We start from the raw sequence: 18,846 nt of genomic DNA on the forward strand, positions 1-18,846 counted from the left end.
CGCCCGCTACACACACAGAGAGAGACACGGGCGCCACCCACAGAGACACACAAACACACACACAGAGACACGGGCGCCACCCACAGAGACACACAAACACACACACAGAGACACGGGCGCCACCCACAGAGAGACTCACCCTGGTAGATAACGAAGCAGTCTTTGGGTAGATCCTGACGGGTAATACAGCCGGCATCTGCACCCAGGAGATAGAGAACCTTTGGAGGGTTTTTCCGCACAGCGTCCACCCCAGGTTTATATCCAAGATCTAGGGCAGCGACCTGACTGGCGACTCTGTTGGAGGCATAACGCGGGGTTACCATACGCTTATAATACTGCAGCTCCCTGAAAACTGGCACCATGGCAAGAAGCAATGTTCTGTGGTGCCCAACAAGGAGGGACATCGCTTCCACAAGGTGTCCCAAGGAGTCTTGTTGTTCATAATAAGATCCCATCTTCGTCCTAACGGCCCCACATACACTTATCCGATTTGGGATGATTGCCCTCGATTCAGACTGATGAAATCGGCCCAAATCGGATGTGTTTGACACCCCATGTAAAATGGGTGATTTTGTAGACGTGCGATTTCTGGTAAAAAACGGCTGAAATCGCCCGTTTCCGAAAATCGCACATGTAATAGGGTGCGATTCGCGGTAAGAGAGACGCATCGAGCCAACCACGCTAACAGCCTATATAGCGCTATATAAGCTGTTACCAGCACAGCAGGAAGCCGGCTCACCCCGCTGTCAGTGAGGGGGGAGCCGGCTCTGGAGGAGGGAGGCAGCGCTGGACCCTGGTGCGGTAAGTATATTGGTGTAAAAGTGAGGTGTGTTTGTGTGTAACAAAGTACTTTTCTGTGTGTGTGTGTGTAACAAAGTACTTTTCTCTGTGTGTGTGTGTAACAAAGTACTTTTCTGTGTGTGTGTAACAAAGTACTTTTGTGTGTGTGTGTGTGTGTAACAAAGTACTTTTCTGTGTGTGTGTGTGTGTAACAAAGTACTTTTGTGTGTGTGTGTGTGTGTGTGTGTGCGCTTTATTTTAACATTCTTTTTACAGGTGGACTACAAGTCACAGCGGGCCCATTAATGCCCTGCATGCTGGCATTTGCAATTCACCTGTATAAAGCAATGTTATGTATGAATGATTTAACCCTATCAGGCCGGCGCCCAGGTACACTGTCCAAGGCTGACCAGTCACGGTGCTCATGGTACAGCCGGGGGACCTAATGTAAAGCGTGGCCCCTGGCTGTGGCAGGACACCTCGAGCTGTTGGAGCCCGGTGCTGTTTCAAAATACGGGGCACCCCCAGATTTTTTGTCCCCAGTCACGCATGTTTTTTTATTTATTTTTTACACAAAATCGCACATTTTATCGAATTCACACATTTTCATGACTAAAAAATCGCACTTTACCATTACCAAAAATCGCTCAAAATCGCATGTGAAGTGAAATTGCCAGCCAAAAATCGCACCCTATTACATTTGCGAATGTAACACAAAATGTGCGATTTGATGCGATTTTTAAAGATGAACAAAAATCGCACTCTCAGCCAATTAGCGGTCTCGTTGTCCCACCACTGAGCTCTCTCTCAGCCAATCTGCGGCAGGCCTATTTTCCCATTCTGCCGCTACTGTCTGCAGTGTCCGCTCAGCGCTTCCCCAACACTGCGGACTGCTTGCGACACTGCACCCACAGCCCGGACCTCCTGTCCCCGCAGCTCCACGGGAATTACATGGGATAAAGCGAGCTCTCCGGGGCAGCTGCCGAGGGAGCTCTGGGAAATTACTGTAGGTCCGACTTGATGTATGGGGACCTTTAGACTTGGAGAGACCTCCTGCCCACAAGAGCTTACAATCTCAGCAGATATGGTGAAACGCTTACCTATGCAGAATATTCAGCACTTTCCATTCCTCGGCGACACCGCTGCTGTTCCTGGCATTTTGGGCAATAACAGACACAGCAGCATGAAGAGCTGCCCCATCCTTGCGCTGTAGGGCACCACTACCCACCACGACCATGGGCTTCTTGGCTTGGCTGAGAACCTACAATAACAGAACAGGTGTTTTTGTGCCTCTATATAGTATATAGCAGGAGCCCGTTATTGTGGCCACCGAGGCATTCGTAACAAGGTTTCGTCTTCCCGCAATGTAGCCCCTCCCAGGACCTCCGCTGTTACCCAATCACAGCCTCTCTGTCTGACTGGCAGAAAGGGGCGCCTATGGTGGAGTCAGATCGTCAAAACTTGGAGAGTTCTCCCAATGACCTCTTTTATGGTCCCTTATTTGTCCAATTTGTTTTCTTTTTATAAACAATTTGTGATTTTTATCGTGTAAGAATGGATTCCCCCATTACAGTCTAATAATTCACCCAGAAAATAAGAGTCGTCTAGTGGAAATAGAATAAATCTAAAACGCGATGGTTAATGCGCCTGGGAGTTAGCGTTTCACCACCAGAGTGATAGAGCGCGGCTCACCTTACTGAACGGGTGATTTCCTGATGCAATATCCTTAATTATCTGAGGAGAGTCTCCCAAATGATCATAGGTGTAGGTCAGATCCACAGCGCTTCCCACCACAGCAACCTGGAGGTCATTGTGCAGCCAACTAAACAGAAGGAGGACATGATCAGTTCCTGCAGGTGGTCACAGGGTGACTATACACAGGGGATATACCCCAGGACAGAGACAGAAGATATAGACGTCTCATACATAATGTAAGGACACGATCAGTTCCTGTAGGTGGTCACAGGGTGACTATACACAGGGGATATACCCCAGGACAGGGACAGAAGATATAGACGTCTCATATATAATGTAAGGACACGATCAGTTCCTGCAGGTGGCCACAGGGTGACTATACACAGGGGATATACCCCAGGACAGGGACAGAAGATATAGACGTCTCATATATAATGTAAGGACACGATCAGTTCCTGTAGGTGGTCACAGGGTGACTATACACAGGGGAAATACCCCAGGACAGGGGACCAGGGACTGGGGGCAGAAGATATATACGCCACAGTGCATCGGTCACCCTTTTGATAGTCCTGTACATTCTGGGCCTGATTCTCACATGCGGCATCATCTGTCGGAGGTAGATCCGTGCAGCCAAATGTGTGAAGCCTGAGAGGCCCCACGCTGTAATACTGCCACCACCGCTGACGCTGTGATACTGCCACCACCGCTGACGCTGTGATACTGCCACCACCGCTGACGCTGTGATACTGCCACCACCGCTGACGCTGTGATACTGCCACCACCGCTGACGCTGTGATACTGCCACCACCGCTGACGCTGTGATACTGCCACCACCGCTGACGCTGTGATACTGCTACCACCGCTGCCGCTGCGATACTGCTACCACCGCTGCGATACTGCTACCACCGCTGCCGCTGTGATACTGCTACCACCGCTGCCGCTGTGATACTGCTACCACCGCTGACGCTGTGATACTGCTACCACCGCTGACGCTGTGATACTGCTACCACCGCTGACGCTGTGATACTGCTACCACCGCTGACGCTGTGATACTGCTACCACCGCTGACGCTGTGATACTGCTACCACCGCTGACGCTGTGATACTGCTACCACCGCTGCGATACTGCTACCACCGCTGCCGCTGTGATACTGCTACCACCGCTGCCGCTGTGATACTGCTACCACCGCTGCCGCTGTGATACTGCTACCACCGCTGACGCTGTGATACTGCTACCACCGCTGACGCTGTAATACTGCTACCACCGCTGACGCTGTAATACTGCTACCACCGCTGACGCTGTAATACTGCTACCACCGCTGACGCTGTAATACTGCTACCACCGCTGACGCTGTAATACTGCTACCACCGCTGACGCTGTAATACTGCTACCACCGCTGACGCTGTAATACTGCTACCACCGCTGACGCTGTAATACTGCTACCACCGCTGACGCTGTAATACTGCTACCACCGCTGACGCTGTAATACTGCTACCACCGCTGACGCTGTAATACTGCTACCACCGCTGACGCTGTAATACTGCTACCACCGCTGACGCTGTAATACTGCTACCACCACTGACGCTGTAATACTGCTACCACCACTGACGCTGTAATACTGCTACCACCGCTGACGCTGTGATACTGCTACCACCGCTGACGCTGTGATACTGCTACCACCACTGACGCTGTAATACTGGTACCACCACTGACGCTGTAATACTGCTACCACCACTGACGTTGTAATACTGCTACCACCACTGACGCTGTAATACTGCTACCACCACTGACGCTGTAATACTGCTACCACCGCTGACGCTGTGATACTGCTACCACCGCTGACGCTGTGATACTGCTACCACCACTGACGCTGTAATACTGGTACCACCACTGACGCTGTAATACTGGTACCACCACTGACGCTGTAATACTGGTACCACCACTGACGTTGTAATACTTGTACCACCGCTGACACTTGTATAGCCCTATGGCAGATAGTCTCTGTCTGACCACGGCTTCCTATAGGTGCGCCTGTGAATGCAGCCGGAGGAATACGCCCATAACACCCCTAATGACTGGAGCGCTTTCGCATGCACTACTAACCACCTCCCGGAATCTTCATAGACATCACACAGAGCCACCTGTCCTGGTCACTACTGGTGCAGATAGGACCCTGGGAGAAGGAACTTGGGCCACAATGGCAGATTAATACATAGTAATAGGTGGAAGGTGGATGTTCTCAGAGACACAAACCTTTTGCGAATCCTTGTGTTAAATAGAGGAGCTTCGTAGCGTGGGTTGGCACCAATAAGCAGCAGAACGTCCGCCTCCTCCACCCCAGCAATCCGCGAGTTCAGCAGGTAGTTAGAGCGCAGGTCTGTGCTGCGGTGGGGAAAGGAACATGTCACTGCCGGACTTAGCGCCTCCTCCTCAGCCCTTTCACCCCCAGTCTGCAGCGTCCCCCAGATAGGACGTTTCACTATATGCAGAACCTTACCCGGCTCCAGAATTCGGGAAGACTTCTTCAGTGCAAAGAGAATCGGAATTCAGACTGTTCAGCAGGTCTTTTAGGGCTACAAGCGCCTCCGCATCCACCAGACCCCCAGCAATGGCGGCTATATCGTTACCGTGAGCAGACTGCAGCTGGAGCAGAAGAATGACAGACGTATATTATAGAGCAGTGACCTCTGTATATCACCGTATCGGCAGACTGATGCACAATCCTCCCGGCATCACCCCATACCCCCCCCCCCCCCCTTAGGTTTTATTATGGCCCCTGTTCCCAGGAAACCCGATTCGTGCAGATCCTTACCACACCAGCCACGTGACTGAACACATCTTCCCAGGCGGCGTGCACCAGGTAGCCGTTATTATCCCTGACCATCGGCTGCGTCAGTCTCTGGCGCTTCAGGCCGTCATATGCAAATCTGCGCAGACAGAAACCTTCACTTAATACATAACAAGTCATCACAACAGAAATGAGTCTTCTGATAACAGGAAATGACAGCACTTTGCGGTTCCCAGACACGACTGTAACACAGGGGAGAGAACATCCGGACCGTCAGTGTCGGCGGTACACATACCTGGTCTTATCGGAGATCCATTCCTCATTGATGTCCTCGTGCATTTTAGGCAAAATCCTCATCACCTCTCCACCCCGTGTGCTAACCACAATGTTACTTCCCAGAGCGTCCAGAACATCGATGGATTCTGTCTTCCTGTGCACAGAGGTAAATGACAGTGTTACGTGTACTTGGCTTCCATCAGGGACAGACCCCACAGCCAATTGTCTCCACACATGTACGTACCGGGTTTCCCATGGCCGAGCAGTGAAAGCGTAAGGTTTGGACGTTAATGCCCCCACTGGGCAAAGGTCTATAACGTTCCCGGACAGTTCAGACATGAACATTTTCTCTATGTAAGTGCCAACCTGCATTTCGTTTCCTCTGCCAGTCGTTCCCAGGTCGTCAACTCCGGCAACTTCACTGGCGAACCTGGGGCAGCACAGATTAGGAAGTATGAGGTTCATCACAATACATGTACATAACTGCAGAACGGGGGGGATCCACCTTATACATAGATACCCTCCTCTACATGCGCAGGATGGCATGTGCGTGCCCGACACACCGCAGCAGAGGGATGCTGTAAATCCCAGGAGATGATATGCAAATGCCCAAAAAGAGAGTAGTCCCAGATATAGGAAAATCGTTTCCATTGGAAGGGACACACACATATACATCATGGACTGGATGGGCCTGATTCTGGTTCACTCGCAAAGGCAAATTCTCTCTCTAATGGAAAAACCATGCTGCACTGCAGGTGGGGCAGATGTAACAGGTGCAGACTTACATTTGAGCGAGTTATTTTGTTTCTGTCCAGGGTAAAACAAGATTTCGTACTTCCATTAAATCCTTTTCTCAGAGTCCACAGGGGGCACTGGAGCTTTACCGTGGTGAATAGAAGGCGACCACAAGGAGCATGGGCACTTTAAATATTAAACAGTGTGGGCCGCTGCACATGTGTCACAGAGCGGGGCTCCCTCAGCATGAGGTGTGAAGTTACAGGAGGGGCCGCTGCACATGTGTCACAGAGCAGGGCTCCCTCAGCATGAGGTGTGAAGTTACAGGACGGGCCGCTGCACATGCGTCACAGAGCGGGGCTCCCTCAGCATGAGGTGTGAAGTTACAGGAGGGGCCGCTGCACATGTGTCACAGAGCAGGGCTCCCTCAGCATGAGGTGTGAAGTTACAGGAGGGGCCGCTGCACATGCGTCACAGAGCAGGGCTCCCTCAGCATGGGGTGTGAAGTTACAGGACGGGCCGCTGCACATGTCACAGAGCAGGGCTCCCTCAGCATGAGGTGTGAAGTTACAGGACGGGCCGCTGCACATGTGTCACAGAGCAGGGCTCCTTCAGCATGAGAAGTGAAGTTACAGGAGGGGCCGCTGCACATGTGTCACAGAGCAGGGCTCCCTCAGCATGAGGTGTGAAGTTACAGGACGGGCCGCTGCACATGTGTCACAGAGCGGGGCTCCCTCAGCATGAGGTGTGAAGTTACAGGAAGGGCCGTTGCACATGTGTCACAGAGGGGGCTCCCTCAGCATGAGGTGTGAAGTTACAGGAGGGGCCGCTGCACATGTGTCACAGAGCAGGGCTCCCTCAGCATGAGGAGGGAACTTATAGAAGGGGCCGCTGCACATGTGTTACAGAGCAGGGCTCCCTCAGCATGAGGTGTGAAGTTACAGGAGGGGCCGCTGCACATGTGTCACAGAGCAGGGCTCCCTCAGCATGAGGTGTGAAGTTACAGGAGGGGCCGCTGCACATGGTCACAGAACAGGGCTCCCTCAGCATGAGGTGTGAACTTACAGGAGGGGCCGCTGCACATGTGTCACAGAGCAGGGCTCCCTCAGCATGAGGTGTGAAGTTACAGGAGGGGCCGCTGCACATGTGTCACAGAGCAGGGCTCCTTCAGCATGAGGTGTGAAGTTACAGGAGGGGCCGCTGCACATGTGTCACAGAGCAGAGCTCCCTCAGCATGAGGTGTGAAGTTACAGGAGGGGCCGCTGCACATGTGTCACAGAGCAGGGCTCCTTCAGCATGAGGTGTGAAGTTACAGGAGGGGCCGCTGCACATGTGTCACAGAGCAGAGCTCCTTCAGCATGAGGTGTGAAGTTACAGGAGGGGCCGCTGCACATGTGTCACAGAGCAGAGCTCCCTCAGCATGAGGTGTGAAGTTACAGGAGGGGCCGCTGCACATGTGTCACAGAGCAGGGCTCCCTCAGCATGAGGTGTGAAGTTACAGGAGGGGCCGCTGCACATGTGTCACAGAGCAGGGCTCCCTCAGCATGAGGTGTGAAGTTACAGGAGGGGCCGCTGCACATGTGTCACAGAGCGGGGCTCCTTCAGCATGAGGTGTGAAGTTACAGGAGGGGCCGCTGCACATGTGTCACAGAGCAGAGCTCCCTCAGAACTTAGGGGTAGGGATGGCCATCGACCATTCGAAATAATCGATGGTTCATTGCCGATGTCGAATACTTTTGCCATCGATGGGGGGAGAACCAGATAGTTTCCCTCCATCGATGGAACAGCAAAACGATGTTTTGATTTCTTTTATTTTTTTCAAAGTGCCGGGACACTGAGCATAGCTCCACCCCCTGACACCTGCGAAGCCCCGCCCCTGTGTTTTCATTGGCCCACAGGCCAATCAAACACAATGGATGACCATCGATATGTAAAAATATTGATGGTCAGCCATTGCATAGTTTAGCACCATCGATGGCCAGTTGCAGAATTGCCATCGATGGCAATGGCAACGATGGCCATCCCTACTTAGGGGGTTATTCTGATTCACTCGGAAAGGCACAATCACTCTCTAATGGACAAATCCATATGCACTGCGGGTGGGGTAGATGTAACATGTGCAGAGAGTGAGATTTGGGTGTTTTATGGTTTCTGTGCAGGGTAAATACTGGCTGCTTTATTTTTAAGCTGCAACATAGATATCCGTTTGAAGTATAAAACCCACCCAAATGTAACTGCACATGTTACATCTGCCCCACCTGCAGTGCAGAATAACCAGAACCAGAATAACCCCCTTAGAGTTACACTTCCTGCAGGTCACCTATATAGAAGTGCCTCCGGACAGGTTAGTATAAGATAGTAAGAAATACAAAGGAAAGGCTATGTGCTTTGGAAAATGGCCACCGCTAGAGGAACCACTGGGGCACCTGGTAGCAAAAGCCTTTACAATGGCGCCTGTTTGAATGCCTGCCTAAAATGCTGCCTTTTTAGTGTGGACTTCCTTTTAGCTGGGAGCCAGGGTATACTAACCACTGCCCAGCGGTGGACAAGCAAGTGGAGGACCGCGACACGTGCTGCGCGCAACGGTGTCCGGTCCTCACTGTAACGGTGGTTACAGCAGTGGGTACTCTGGTGCGCGCTGCACGCAGTGTCGATAGAGACCCCCGGCAGCACCTCAGTGTCAAAAAATGTAAGAAAAAGAAAATTAAAACCCAAGAGGGCTAATAAATGTGACCAGCTCCTGCAGGGCACAATATAAGACTGCCTTGGGGGATGAGGGTAGAAGGGGAAGAGCTATCCACACTGTTTAATATTTAAAGTCCCCGTGGTCGCCTTCTATTCCCCACTGTAACTCCAGTGACACCTAGTGGATGAAGGAGAAATACCGGCTGCTTTATTTTTACACTGCAATATAGATATCAGTATGATGTTCAAACCCCTCCGAAATCTAATGCTCTCTGCACATGTTAAACGGCGCTCATTATACATCCAACCATTTGCACAACGCTGGTGCAAATATGCAGGTGACGGTTACAAAGCCAAGCGCGGACAGCTGCGTACCGTGACGCGCACTACTCTACATACATGCCAATATGCGTGTTTACTTCCACGGACGCAATAAGAGACCAATTATGGCCACCTTGGGTCCAACAGCGCGCCTGCCCCAGAGAATGGTCAGCACCACTACGGTAATATGGATTCCTCTCTGGACCGCTCCGGCCAATGAGCTTAGCAGGAGAGAGCGATGACAGATGTGCTGCCCACTATGTACATACAGAAGGCTCATCCCATAACATCCATCTGCCCACATTTACCCTACAGCTGCAGAACATCGCAGTAATAACATTTACCCTACAGCTGCAGAACATCGCAGTAATAACATTTACCGAATACATCGGGTGCACTGTATGCAGCGGGTCATAATGGTTTTCACCAGCGGCCCGATGTTCTTGTCCTCCACGGCCCGTTTTCCCTCTGTAAAGCGGCTCCTGTCGCTGCCGAACATCATGGACTGGTCCTGCAGAAGAGAATGTATCAAAGCCACGGAAAAGGGTTGGCCACGGCAGAAGCTATGAACAGGAACTGGCTGTACTTATCCTTCCGTGGCCGGATATCAGCCACGTTTATATGCAATGACTGTAATCATGGGAATCCATATAGTTACTTGGAGAAGGTACCGGACAGTGTATACTAGAGTATATACTCTGAGTACGGAGTTCCTTCCATTCATGTACACGGTGGGCACGCTGGTGTGGTAATACTACAACCGTCCTGCGTATAGCCTGACACACACCGGCCTAGCGGGGTCATATACCAGGCCGCGTATAACCCGGCACGCACCGGCCTAGCGGGGTCATATACCAGGCCACGTATAACCCCTGCACACGCCGGCCTAGCGGGGTCATAGACCAGGCCGTGTGTAACCTGGCATGCACCGGCCTAGCGGCGTCATATACCAGACCGCGTATAACCCGGCACGCACCGGCCTAGCGGGGTCATATACCAGGCCGCGTATAACCTGGCACGCACCGGCCTAGCGGGGTCATATACCAGGCCGCGTATAACCCCTGCACACACCGGCCTAGCGGGGTCATATACCAGGCCGCGTATAACCTGGCACGCACCGGCCTAGCGGGGTCATATACCAGGCTGCGTATAACCCCTGCACACGCCGGCCTAGCGGGGTCATAGACCAGGCCGTGTGTAACCTGGCACGCACCGGCCTAGCGGCGTCATATACCAGACCGCGTATAATCCGGCACGCACCGGCCTAGCGGCGTCATAAACCAGGCCGCGTATAACCGGGCACGCACTGGCCTAGCGGCGTCATAAACCAGGCCGCGTATAACCGGGCACATATATTACAGATCAGATACACATTGCTCTACCTGTAAATCACATTCTCCTCCTTGATCACAGATAGGGCAGTCCAATGGGTGATTCGCAAGCAGGAACTCCATTACGCCTTCCCTAAGAGATACAACAGGAGGTAACACAATCAGACTGCAGTAATAGGCAATATCACAGAGATAACTGGGACCTTACTGTGCCTGGTAACAGCTTCCAGCCAATACAGGAATGCCCGGGTCATGGGGGCACACTGTAACGTGGGCTCAGTAGTGGCTGACAAACATTGATGTAATCACCGCTCCACAGATGTTGAATTGCAGCCTATGCATAGGGGGGTTATTCACACCTCATCGCAAGCGGCTCACCAAATCTAACTCTCTCTGCACGTTACATCTGCCCCACCTGCAGTGCAGCATGGTGTTACCCAGGTCTCTCTGCATATGTAACATCTGCCCCACCTGCAGTGCAGCATGGTGTTACCCAGGTCTCTCTGCATATGTTAGATCTGACCCACCTGCAGTGCAGCATGGTTTTGTCCATTAAAAAAAAAAAAAAAAGCAGCTTTGTGATCAGGTCTGAATAACCCCCTGTAAGTGGCCTACACATAACTGCGACCGCTAGGTCTGGATGGATACAAAGCGTGTGTATTTGTCGTCACACATCGGAAAGTGCTGCCTCCATCAGGTGAGACCAAGGCTAGGCCGGTGAGTTATTTCCTTGTAACTCCTGACACAACCACACAGACGTCTGTTCTACCAGGACACCATCGCTAACAAGGGTCTAATGCAAACATACAACACAACCCGGACAGCTTGGATAACCTGCAACTACAAACACCAGCATGCCCAGGAGTGAGGAGCTGCATTTCAGCGTTGTGTGACGTATAGGTAGAAGAGGGAGGATACTGGCAACACGTGCTCCCGCCACTCGCTACCAACATCACCCTTCCTCTATACCCGCTACATGGCTGGCAATGCGCGCTCCCGCCACTCGCTACCAACATCACCCTTCCCCTATACCCGCAACATGGCTGGCAATGCGCGCTCCCGCCACTCGCTACCAACATCACCCTTCCTCTATACCCGCAACATGGCTGGCAATGAGCGCTACCGCCACTTGCTACCAACATCACCCTTCCTCTATACCCGCAACATGGCTGGCAATGCGCGCTACCACCACTCGCTACCAACATCACCCTTCCTCTATACCCGCAACATGGCTGGCAATGCGCGCTCCCGCCACTCGCTACCAACATCACCCTTCCCCTATACCCGCTACATGGCTGGCAATGCGCGCTCCCGCCACTCGCTACCAACATCACCCTTCCTCTATACCCTCTACATGGCTGGCAATGCGCGCTCCCGCCACTCGCTACCAACATCACCCTTCCCCTATACCCGCTACATGGCTGGCAATGCACGCTCCCACCACTCGCTACCAACATCACCCTTCCTCTATACCTGCTACATGGCTGGCAATTCGCGCTCCCACAGCCCGCTAGCAACATCAACCTTCCTCTATACCCGCTACATGGCTGGCAATTCGCGCTCCCACAGCCCGCTAGCAACATCAACCTTCCTCTATACCCGCTACATGGCTGGAAATTCGCGCTCCCACAGCCCGCTAGCAACATCAACCTTCCTTTTTTCCCGCTACATGGCTGGAAATTCGCGCTCCCACAGCCCGCTAGCAACATCACCCTTCCTCTATACCCGCTACATGGCTGGCAATGCGCGCTCCCACCGCTCGCTAGCAACATCACCCTTCCTCTATACCCGCTACATGGCTGGCAATGCGCGCTCCCACCGCTCGCTAGCAACATCACCCTTCCTCTATACCCGCTACATGGCTGGCAATTCGCGCTCCCACAGCCCGTTAGCAACATCACCCTTCCTCTAAACCCGCTACATGGCTGGCAATGCGCGCTCCCGCCACTCGCTACCAACATCACCCTTCCTCTATACCCGCTACATGGCTGGCAATGCACGCTCCCACCGCTCGCTAGCAACATCACCCTTCCTCTATACCCTCTACATGGCTGGCAATGCACGCTCCCGCCGCTCGCTACCAACATCACCCTTCCTCTATACCCGCTACATGGCTGGCAATTCGCGCTCCCACAGCCCGCTAGCAACATCACCCTTCCTCTATACCCTCTACATGGCTGGCAATGCGCGCTCCCACCGCTCGCTAGCAACATCACCCTTCCTCTATAACCGCTACATGGCTGGCAATTCGCGCTCCCAAAGCCCGCTAGCAACATCAACCTTCCTCTCAACCCGCAACATGGCTGGCAATGCGCGCGCCCGCCACTCGCTACCAACATCACCCTTCCTCTATACCCGCTACATGGCTGGCAATGCACGCTCCCACCGCTCGCTACCAACATCACCCTTCCTTTATACCCTCTACATGGCTGGCAATGCACGCTCCCGCCACTCGCTACCAACATCACCCTTCCTCTATGCCCGCTACATGGCTGGCAATGCGCGCTCCCGCCACTCGCTACCAACATCACCCTTCCTCTATGCCCGCTACATGGCTGGCAATGCGCGCTCCCGCCGCTCGCTACCAACATCACCCTTCCTCTATACCCTCTACATGGCTGGCAATGCACGCTCCCACCGCTCGCTACCAACATCACCTTTCCTCTATACCCTCTACATGGCTGGCAATGCGCGCTCCCACCGCTCGCTAGCAACATCACCCTTTCTCTATACCCGCTACATGGCTGGGGCAATGCGCGCGCCCGCCGCTCGCTACCAACATCACCCTTCCTCTATACCCTCTACATGGCTGGCAATGCACGCTCCCACCGCTCGCTACCAACATCACCTTTCCTCTATACCCTCTACATGGCTGGCAATGCGCGCTCCCACCGCTCGCTACCAACATCACCCTTCCTCTATGCCCGCTACATGGCTGGCAATGCGCGCTCCCGCCACTCGCTACCAACATCACCCTTCCTCTATGCCCGCTACATGGCTGGCAATGCGCGCTCCCGCCGCTCGCTACCAACATCACCCTTCCTCTATACCCTCTACATGGCTGGCAATGCACGCTCCCACCGCTCGCTACCAACATCACCTTTCCTCTATACCCTCTACATGGCTGGCAATGCGCGCTCCCACCACTCGCTAGCAACATCACCCTTTCTCTATACCCGCTACATGGCTGGGGCATTGCGCGCGCCCGCCGCTCGCTACCAACATCACCCTTCCTCTATACCCTCTACATGGCTGGCAATGCGCGCTCCCGCCACTCGCTACCAACATCACCCTTCCTCTATACCCGCTACATGGCTGGCAATGCGCGCTCCCACAGCCCGCTAGCAACATCACCCTTCCTCTATACCCTCTACATGGCTGGCAATGCACACTCCCACCGCTCGCTACCAACATCACCTTTCCTCTATACCCGCTACATGGCTGGCAATGCGCGCTCCCGCCGCTCGCTACCAACATCACCCTTCCTCTATACCCGCTACATGGCTGGCAATGCACGCTCCCGCCACTCGCTACCAACATCACCCTTCCTCTATACCCGCTACATGGCTGGCAATGCACGCTCCCGCCACTCGCTACCAACATCACCCTTCCTCTATACCCGCTACATGGCTGGCAATGCACACTCCCGCCACTCGCTACCAACATCACCCTTCCTCTATACCCGCTACATGGCTGGCAATGCACGCTCCCACCGCTTGCTAGCAACATCACCCTTCCTCTATACCCTCTACATGGCTGGCAATGCACGCTTCCACCGCTCGCTACCAACATCACCTTTCCTCTATACCCGCTACATGGCTGGCAATGCACGCTCCCACCACTCGCTACCAACATCACCCTTCCTCTATACCCGCTACATGGCTGGCAATGCGCGCTCCCACCGCTCGCTACCAACATCACCTTTCCCTATACCCGCTACATGGCTAGCAATGCGCGCTCCCACGGCCCGCTAGCGACATCACCCTTTCCCTATACCCGCTACATGGCTGGCAATGCACGCTCCCACCGCTCGCTACCAACATCACCCTTTCTCTATACCCTCTACATGGCTGGCAATGCACGCTCCCGCCACTCGCTACCAACATCACCCTTCCTCTATACCCTCTACATGGCTGGCAATGCGCGCTCCCGCCACTCGCTACCAACACCACCCTCCCCTATATCCGCTACATGGCTGGCAATGCGCGCTCCCACAGCTCGCTAGCGACATCACACTTCCTCTATACCCGCTACATGGCTGGTAATGCGCTCTGCCACAGCCTGCTAGCGACATCACCCTTTCCCTATCCCGTCTGTACCTGCAGCTCAAATCTGGGGATGCTGTGGAATGCAGCATGGCCCAGCAACACCCCGCCATCGCTCATTGTGTGCATGTACCTGCTGATGTTTTTCAACCACTGTGCCGTGGCAATAGTGTGCCCCCAGATCTAGAGATGCCCAAACCAGTTTACAGCCACCACCAGTTCAACTGTTATTTACTGGCCCCCTCTTTTCATGTAAAGGGCCAATGTATTTTATTTTTGTTAACTGTGGGGCCCAGTGTGATTGTTTTATATGGGGGCCAATAGGTTTGGCGTTTTGCCCTGTGGGGATCTCATGGTGTGCCTTGGCAATTTAAAAATCTTATTTAGTGTGCCGCAAGGTAAAAAGGTTGAAAATCACGGATGTAGATTATATTGACATTGGCATTACTTCTTGTAACTTATTGTACCTGGCTTTTTTGGTTTTCTCCGAGTCTGTCAGTATATTCCACCCTTTCATCACTGGCATAGCACAAGCAGCAACAGGCTGTGAAAGCAGAAGGCGTTATAGAGCTTTTCATTTCTTTATTTGCATACGTTCCAGTATTACACTGTGCAATAGGAGATGGGCATTCCCGCTATCAGGGTGACACTGATGGAAGCTATTCCAGAACCCAGACCCCTGAGCGATAAGCAATCACATGGCAGAGAAGAGTCACGGAGGACAGAACCGCGTCTGGTTACATCACAGATCAGGAAAAAAGAAACTCGGGTGGGGTGCACACTTGATCCCCAAAATAAGATTACTGTAATAATGAAATTATTATTTTTTATATTTTTGTAATGCTGTGTATGTGATCATCTAATTTAAACCATTGATTGTGAGGCTTTAAGGTTCAAAATTACTTACAAATATCAAATTATACATTTAATTGAATTGCCTAAATCCCTGAGAATTTATATTAATGTTATTAAAGGACTGGTATAAATATATATATATATATATATATATATATATATATATATATATATATATATATATATATATATTTTTTTTTTTTTTTTATCTGCAGACAGCCTTGTCCAGCACTTTGCACTTAGACCAGAAATTGAGCTATTTATAGCTGATACCCATACGTGTCATATCCACTCTACAATTGAACATCTGATACTGTGGATCAGATACTGCGAACCAGGCCAACTTCACTGCACAGATTTGGCTGACAGTTCCCTATAGATGGGATGGTCCCTATAAATTTAAACATCATGCTACTGCACCCGTAATAGCGGCACAAAGAAGGTTGTGGACACCTCGCACATATTTTACCCCACTTGGGTAACATCTGATATTTGGAATCTGCCCTACTGAGGGGAAGGGTATCACAACCTACCAACCTTGAAGGTGTTACACGCATGTTTAAGCGTTTGAAATCATAACTAGTGTAAAACCCCTGATGAAGTCTTTATAAAAGACGAAACGCGTCGGGTTACTGATACTACATTTCCGAAAGGGATACAATGTCCAGATGTGGTTCTCGAAACACAAATAAAGCATTCTGGTTTTAAGATTACACATTGTATTGTATTGTATTACTGTACTATTTATGACTCCTATTGGTGGAAGTTCTATTAGGTGATAAAAAAGCGCTCTCTATATCTCTTGTATAATTGTCTGAATTTGATATGCAGTGAAATTGATCCACATTTAAAGTGACAGTGGGTAGATAACTCATTGTAACCACTTCCCTTCAGAGAATCCTATATTTTCTAAGCATTCAGCTAAACAGCTACTTTGTGAAACTTGCCTTCATAGTGTTGCAAATTGTTACCTTGTGAGCATAGTGAAGTCAGCACAATATTACCACACAGGCGAAGCATTGCAGGTAGGGAAGCCAATCCCGGAGCATTTTTTCAATCCCGGATTTCGGGATTGAAAAATGCCTAATCCCGGGATTGGCTTCCCTAATTTAAAAAACGCACCCCGGCCGCCCCGCATATTTACTTACATGTGGGCTGGGGTGCGGTGCGGCCGGGTGTGTGGGTGGGCAGCCGGCCGGGTGTCTGTGGAGCCAGGCAGCCGGGTGGGTTGGCGGGCATTAGGGGAGCCGGCCGGATGGATGGGCGGGGAGCCGGCCTGGAGGGTGGGTGGATGGGCGGGTAGCGGCTAGCGGGGCGGGCAGCGAGCCAGGGGTGGGGGGGGGGGGGGCGGGCTTCTGGGGAGCCAGCCGGGTTGGCGGGCAGGGGCAAACGCATGCTGCACAGAGCCACACTGGCTCTGTGCAGCTGCTTGGCCTGCGCAGCGTGACCTCTGTACTCGTCACGCTGCGCAGGGATGTACTGCCGGGGAAGGGAGAAGCCGGGGAGTGTATGAGCACACGCTCAGACGCTGGCCGGCATTAGACTCCAATCCCGGGATTGAAATCCCAGCATTTTAGGGGCCAAATCCCGGGATCCCGATCCCGGGATTGGCCACCCTAATTGCAGGTGCATTAGGCATAATAATTGTGAGAAGCGAGTGGTATAATTGGATATATGGAAATATTGTACATACTTTGTTTGTTTTTTCTTAAGTTTTTTTTTTTTATACCTATGATGAAATCCTTCTCAAATTGATTGAGTAACACACCTATAATGTCAACGGTGTATTGATATTAAGGAGATATGATGGTCAGTTTGGTAATTATTGATAAATAGAAAACTAATATACCAGTCCTTTAATAAAAAAATATAAATTTGCAGGGATTTAGGCAATTCAATTAAAAGTATAATTTGATATTTGGAAGTAATTTTGAACCTTAAAGCCTCACAATCAATGGTTTAAATTCAGATTATTACACACACAGCATTAAAAAAAATGATTAAAAATAATGTCATATTTTCATTACAGTAATCTTATTTTGGGGATCAAGCGTGCACCCCACCAGAGTTTATTTTTTCTCCTTTTTCCTAATTAAACGTATTACAACTCGGGGGTGCACCACTGACACATACAGCACAAGACTCTAGGGGTTGGGTTGTGATGTTAATAAAGGATTCATTTAGTTAAATAATCAGTCAGTTTTGTCCCCAATTCCTAATTACGTAGTGCAGTTTCTAGTACATCACAGATCAGAGCAATAACTGGTGCACAGGTGGGCTACATACCTTGGGGGCCTTCTCTATTTCCACAAGGCACATCCGACAGTTCCCAGCTACCGACAGCCGATCGTGGTAACAGAAGCGCGGGATTTGCACGCCCACCTTTTCACACGCCTGTGAGTGAGGGAAAAACTGCATAGGTTACAAATCTGCAGCATGTCACAAACATTTATTGAAGTGCAGGTTCCTATTGTATGATGGGATCTACAATGCATCACAAGGCTAACGTGCGATGGGATCCCCGCTCCTTCACACGGTACGTGTAATGTACGGCGGGCCATGTGACCAGCAGCGATCCCCGCTCCTGCGCACGGTACGTGTAATGTACGGCGGGCCATGTGACCAGCAGCGATCTCCGCTCCTGCGCACGGTACTTGTAATGTACGGCGGGCCCATGTGACCAGCAGCGATCCCCGCTCCTGCGCACGGTACGTGTAATGTACGGCTGGCCCATGTGACCAGCAGCGATCCCCGCTCCTGCGCACGGTACGTGTAATGTACGGCGGGCCATGTGACCAGCAGCGATCGCCGCTCCTGCGCACGGTACGTGTAATGTACGGCGGGCCATGTGACCAGCAGCGATCCCCGCTCCTTCGCACGGTACGTGTAATGTACGGCGGGCCATGTGACCAGCAGCGATCCCCGCTCCTGCGCACGGTACGTGTAATGTACGGCGGGCCATGTGACCAGCAGCGATCCCCGCTCCTGCGCACGGTACGTGTAATGTACGGCGGGCCATGTGACCAGCAGCGATCCCCGCTCCTGCGCACGGTACGTGTAATGTACGGCGGGCCATGTGACCAGCAGCGATCCCCGCTCCTGCGCACGGTACGTG

The 18,846-nt window shown here is 52.0% G+C and overlaps 1 protein-coding gene across 2 annotated transcripts in view; it reads right to left on the reverse strand.

Moving 5' to 3' along the window:
• The window catches only part of NDUFS1 (NADH:ubiquinone oxidoreductase core subunit S1), a 45,440-nt gene that overhangs the window by 16,501 nt on the left and 10,093 nt on the right, over positions 1-18,846 (reverse strand). For both annotated transcript variants that reach the window (XM_083154105.1, XM_083154106.1), the window contains exons 4-15: positions 18,018-18,125; positions 15,344-15,420; positions 10,663-10,744; positions 9,661-9,791; positions 5,784-5,969; positions 5,559-5,693; positions 5,288-5,402; positions 4,973-5,118; positions 4,729-4,857; positions 2,473-2,602; positions 1,881-2,041; positions 140-294 (exon numbers count right to left, since the gene is read on the reverse strand). In XM_083154105.1, coding sequence (XP_083010231.1) covers positions 140-294; positions 1,881-2,041; positions 2,473-2,602; positions 4,729-4,857; positions 4,973-5,118; positions 5,288-5,402; positions 5,559-5,693; positions 5,784-5,969; positions 9,661-9,791; positions 10,663-10,744; positions 15,344-15,420; positions 18,018-18,125 — 1,555 coding nt within the window. The remainder of the gene's footprint in view (positions 1-139; positions 295-1,880; positions 2,042-2,472; positions 2,603-4,728; positions 4,858-4,972; positions 5,119-5,287; positions 5,403-5,558; positions 5,694-5,783; positions 5,970-9,660; positions 9,792-10,662; positions 10,745-15,343; positions 15,421-18,017; positions 18,126-18,846) is intronic.

This window comes from Crinia signifera, chromosome 7 (assembly GCF_055691185.1).
Source record: "Crinia signifera chromosome 7, ASM5569118v1, whole genome shotgun sequence".
NCBI classification, from domain to species: Eukaryota; Metazoa; Chordata; class Amphibia; order Anura; family Myobatrachidae; genus Crinia; species Crinia signifera.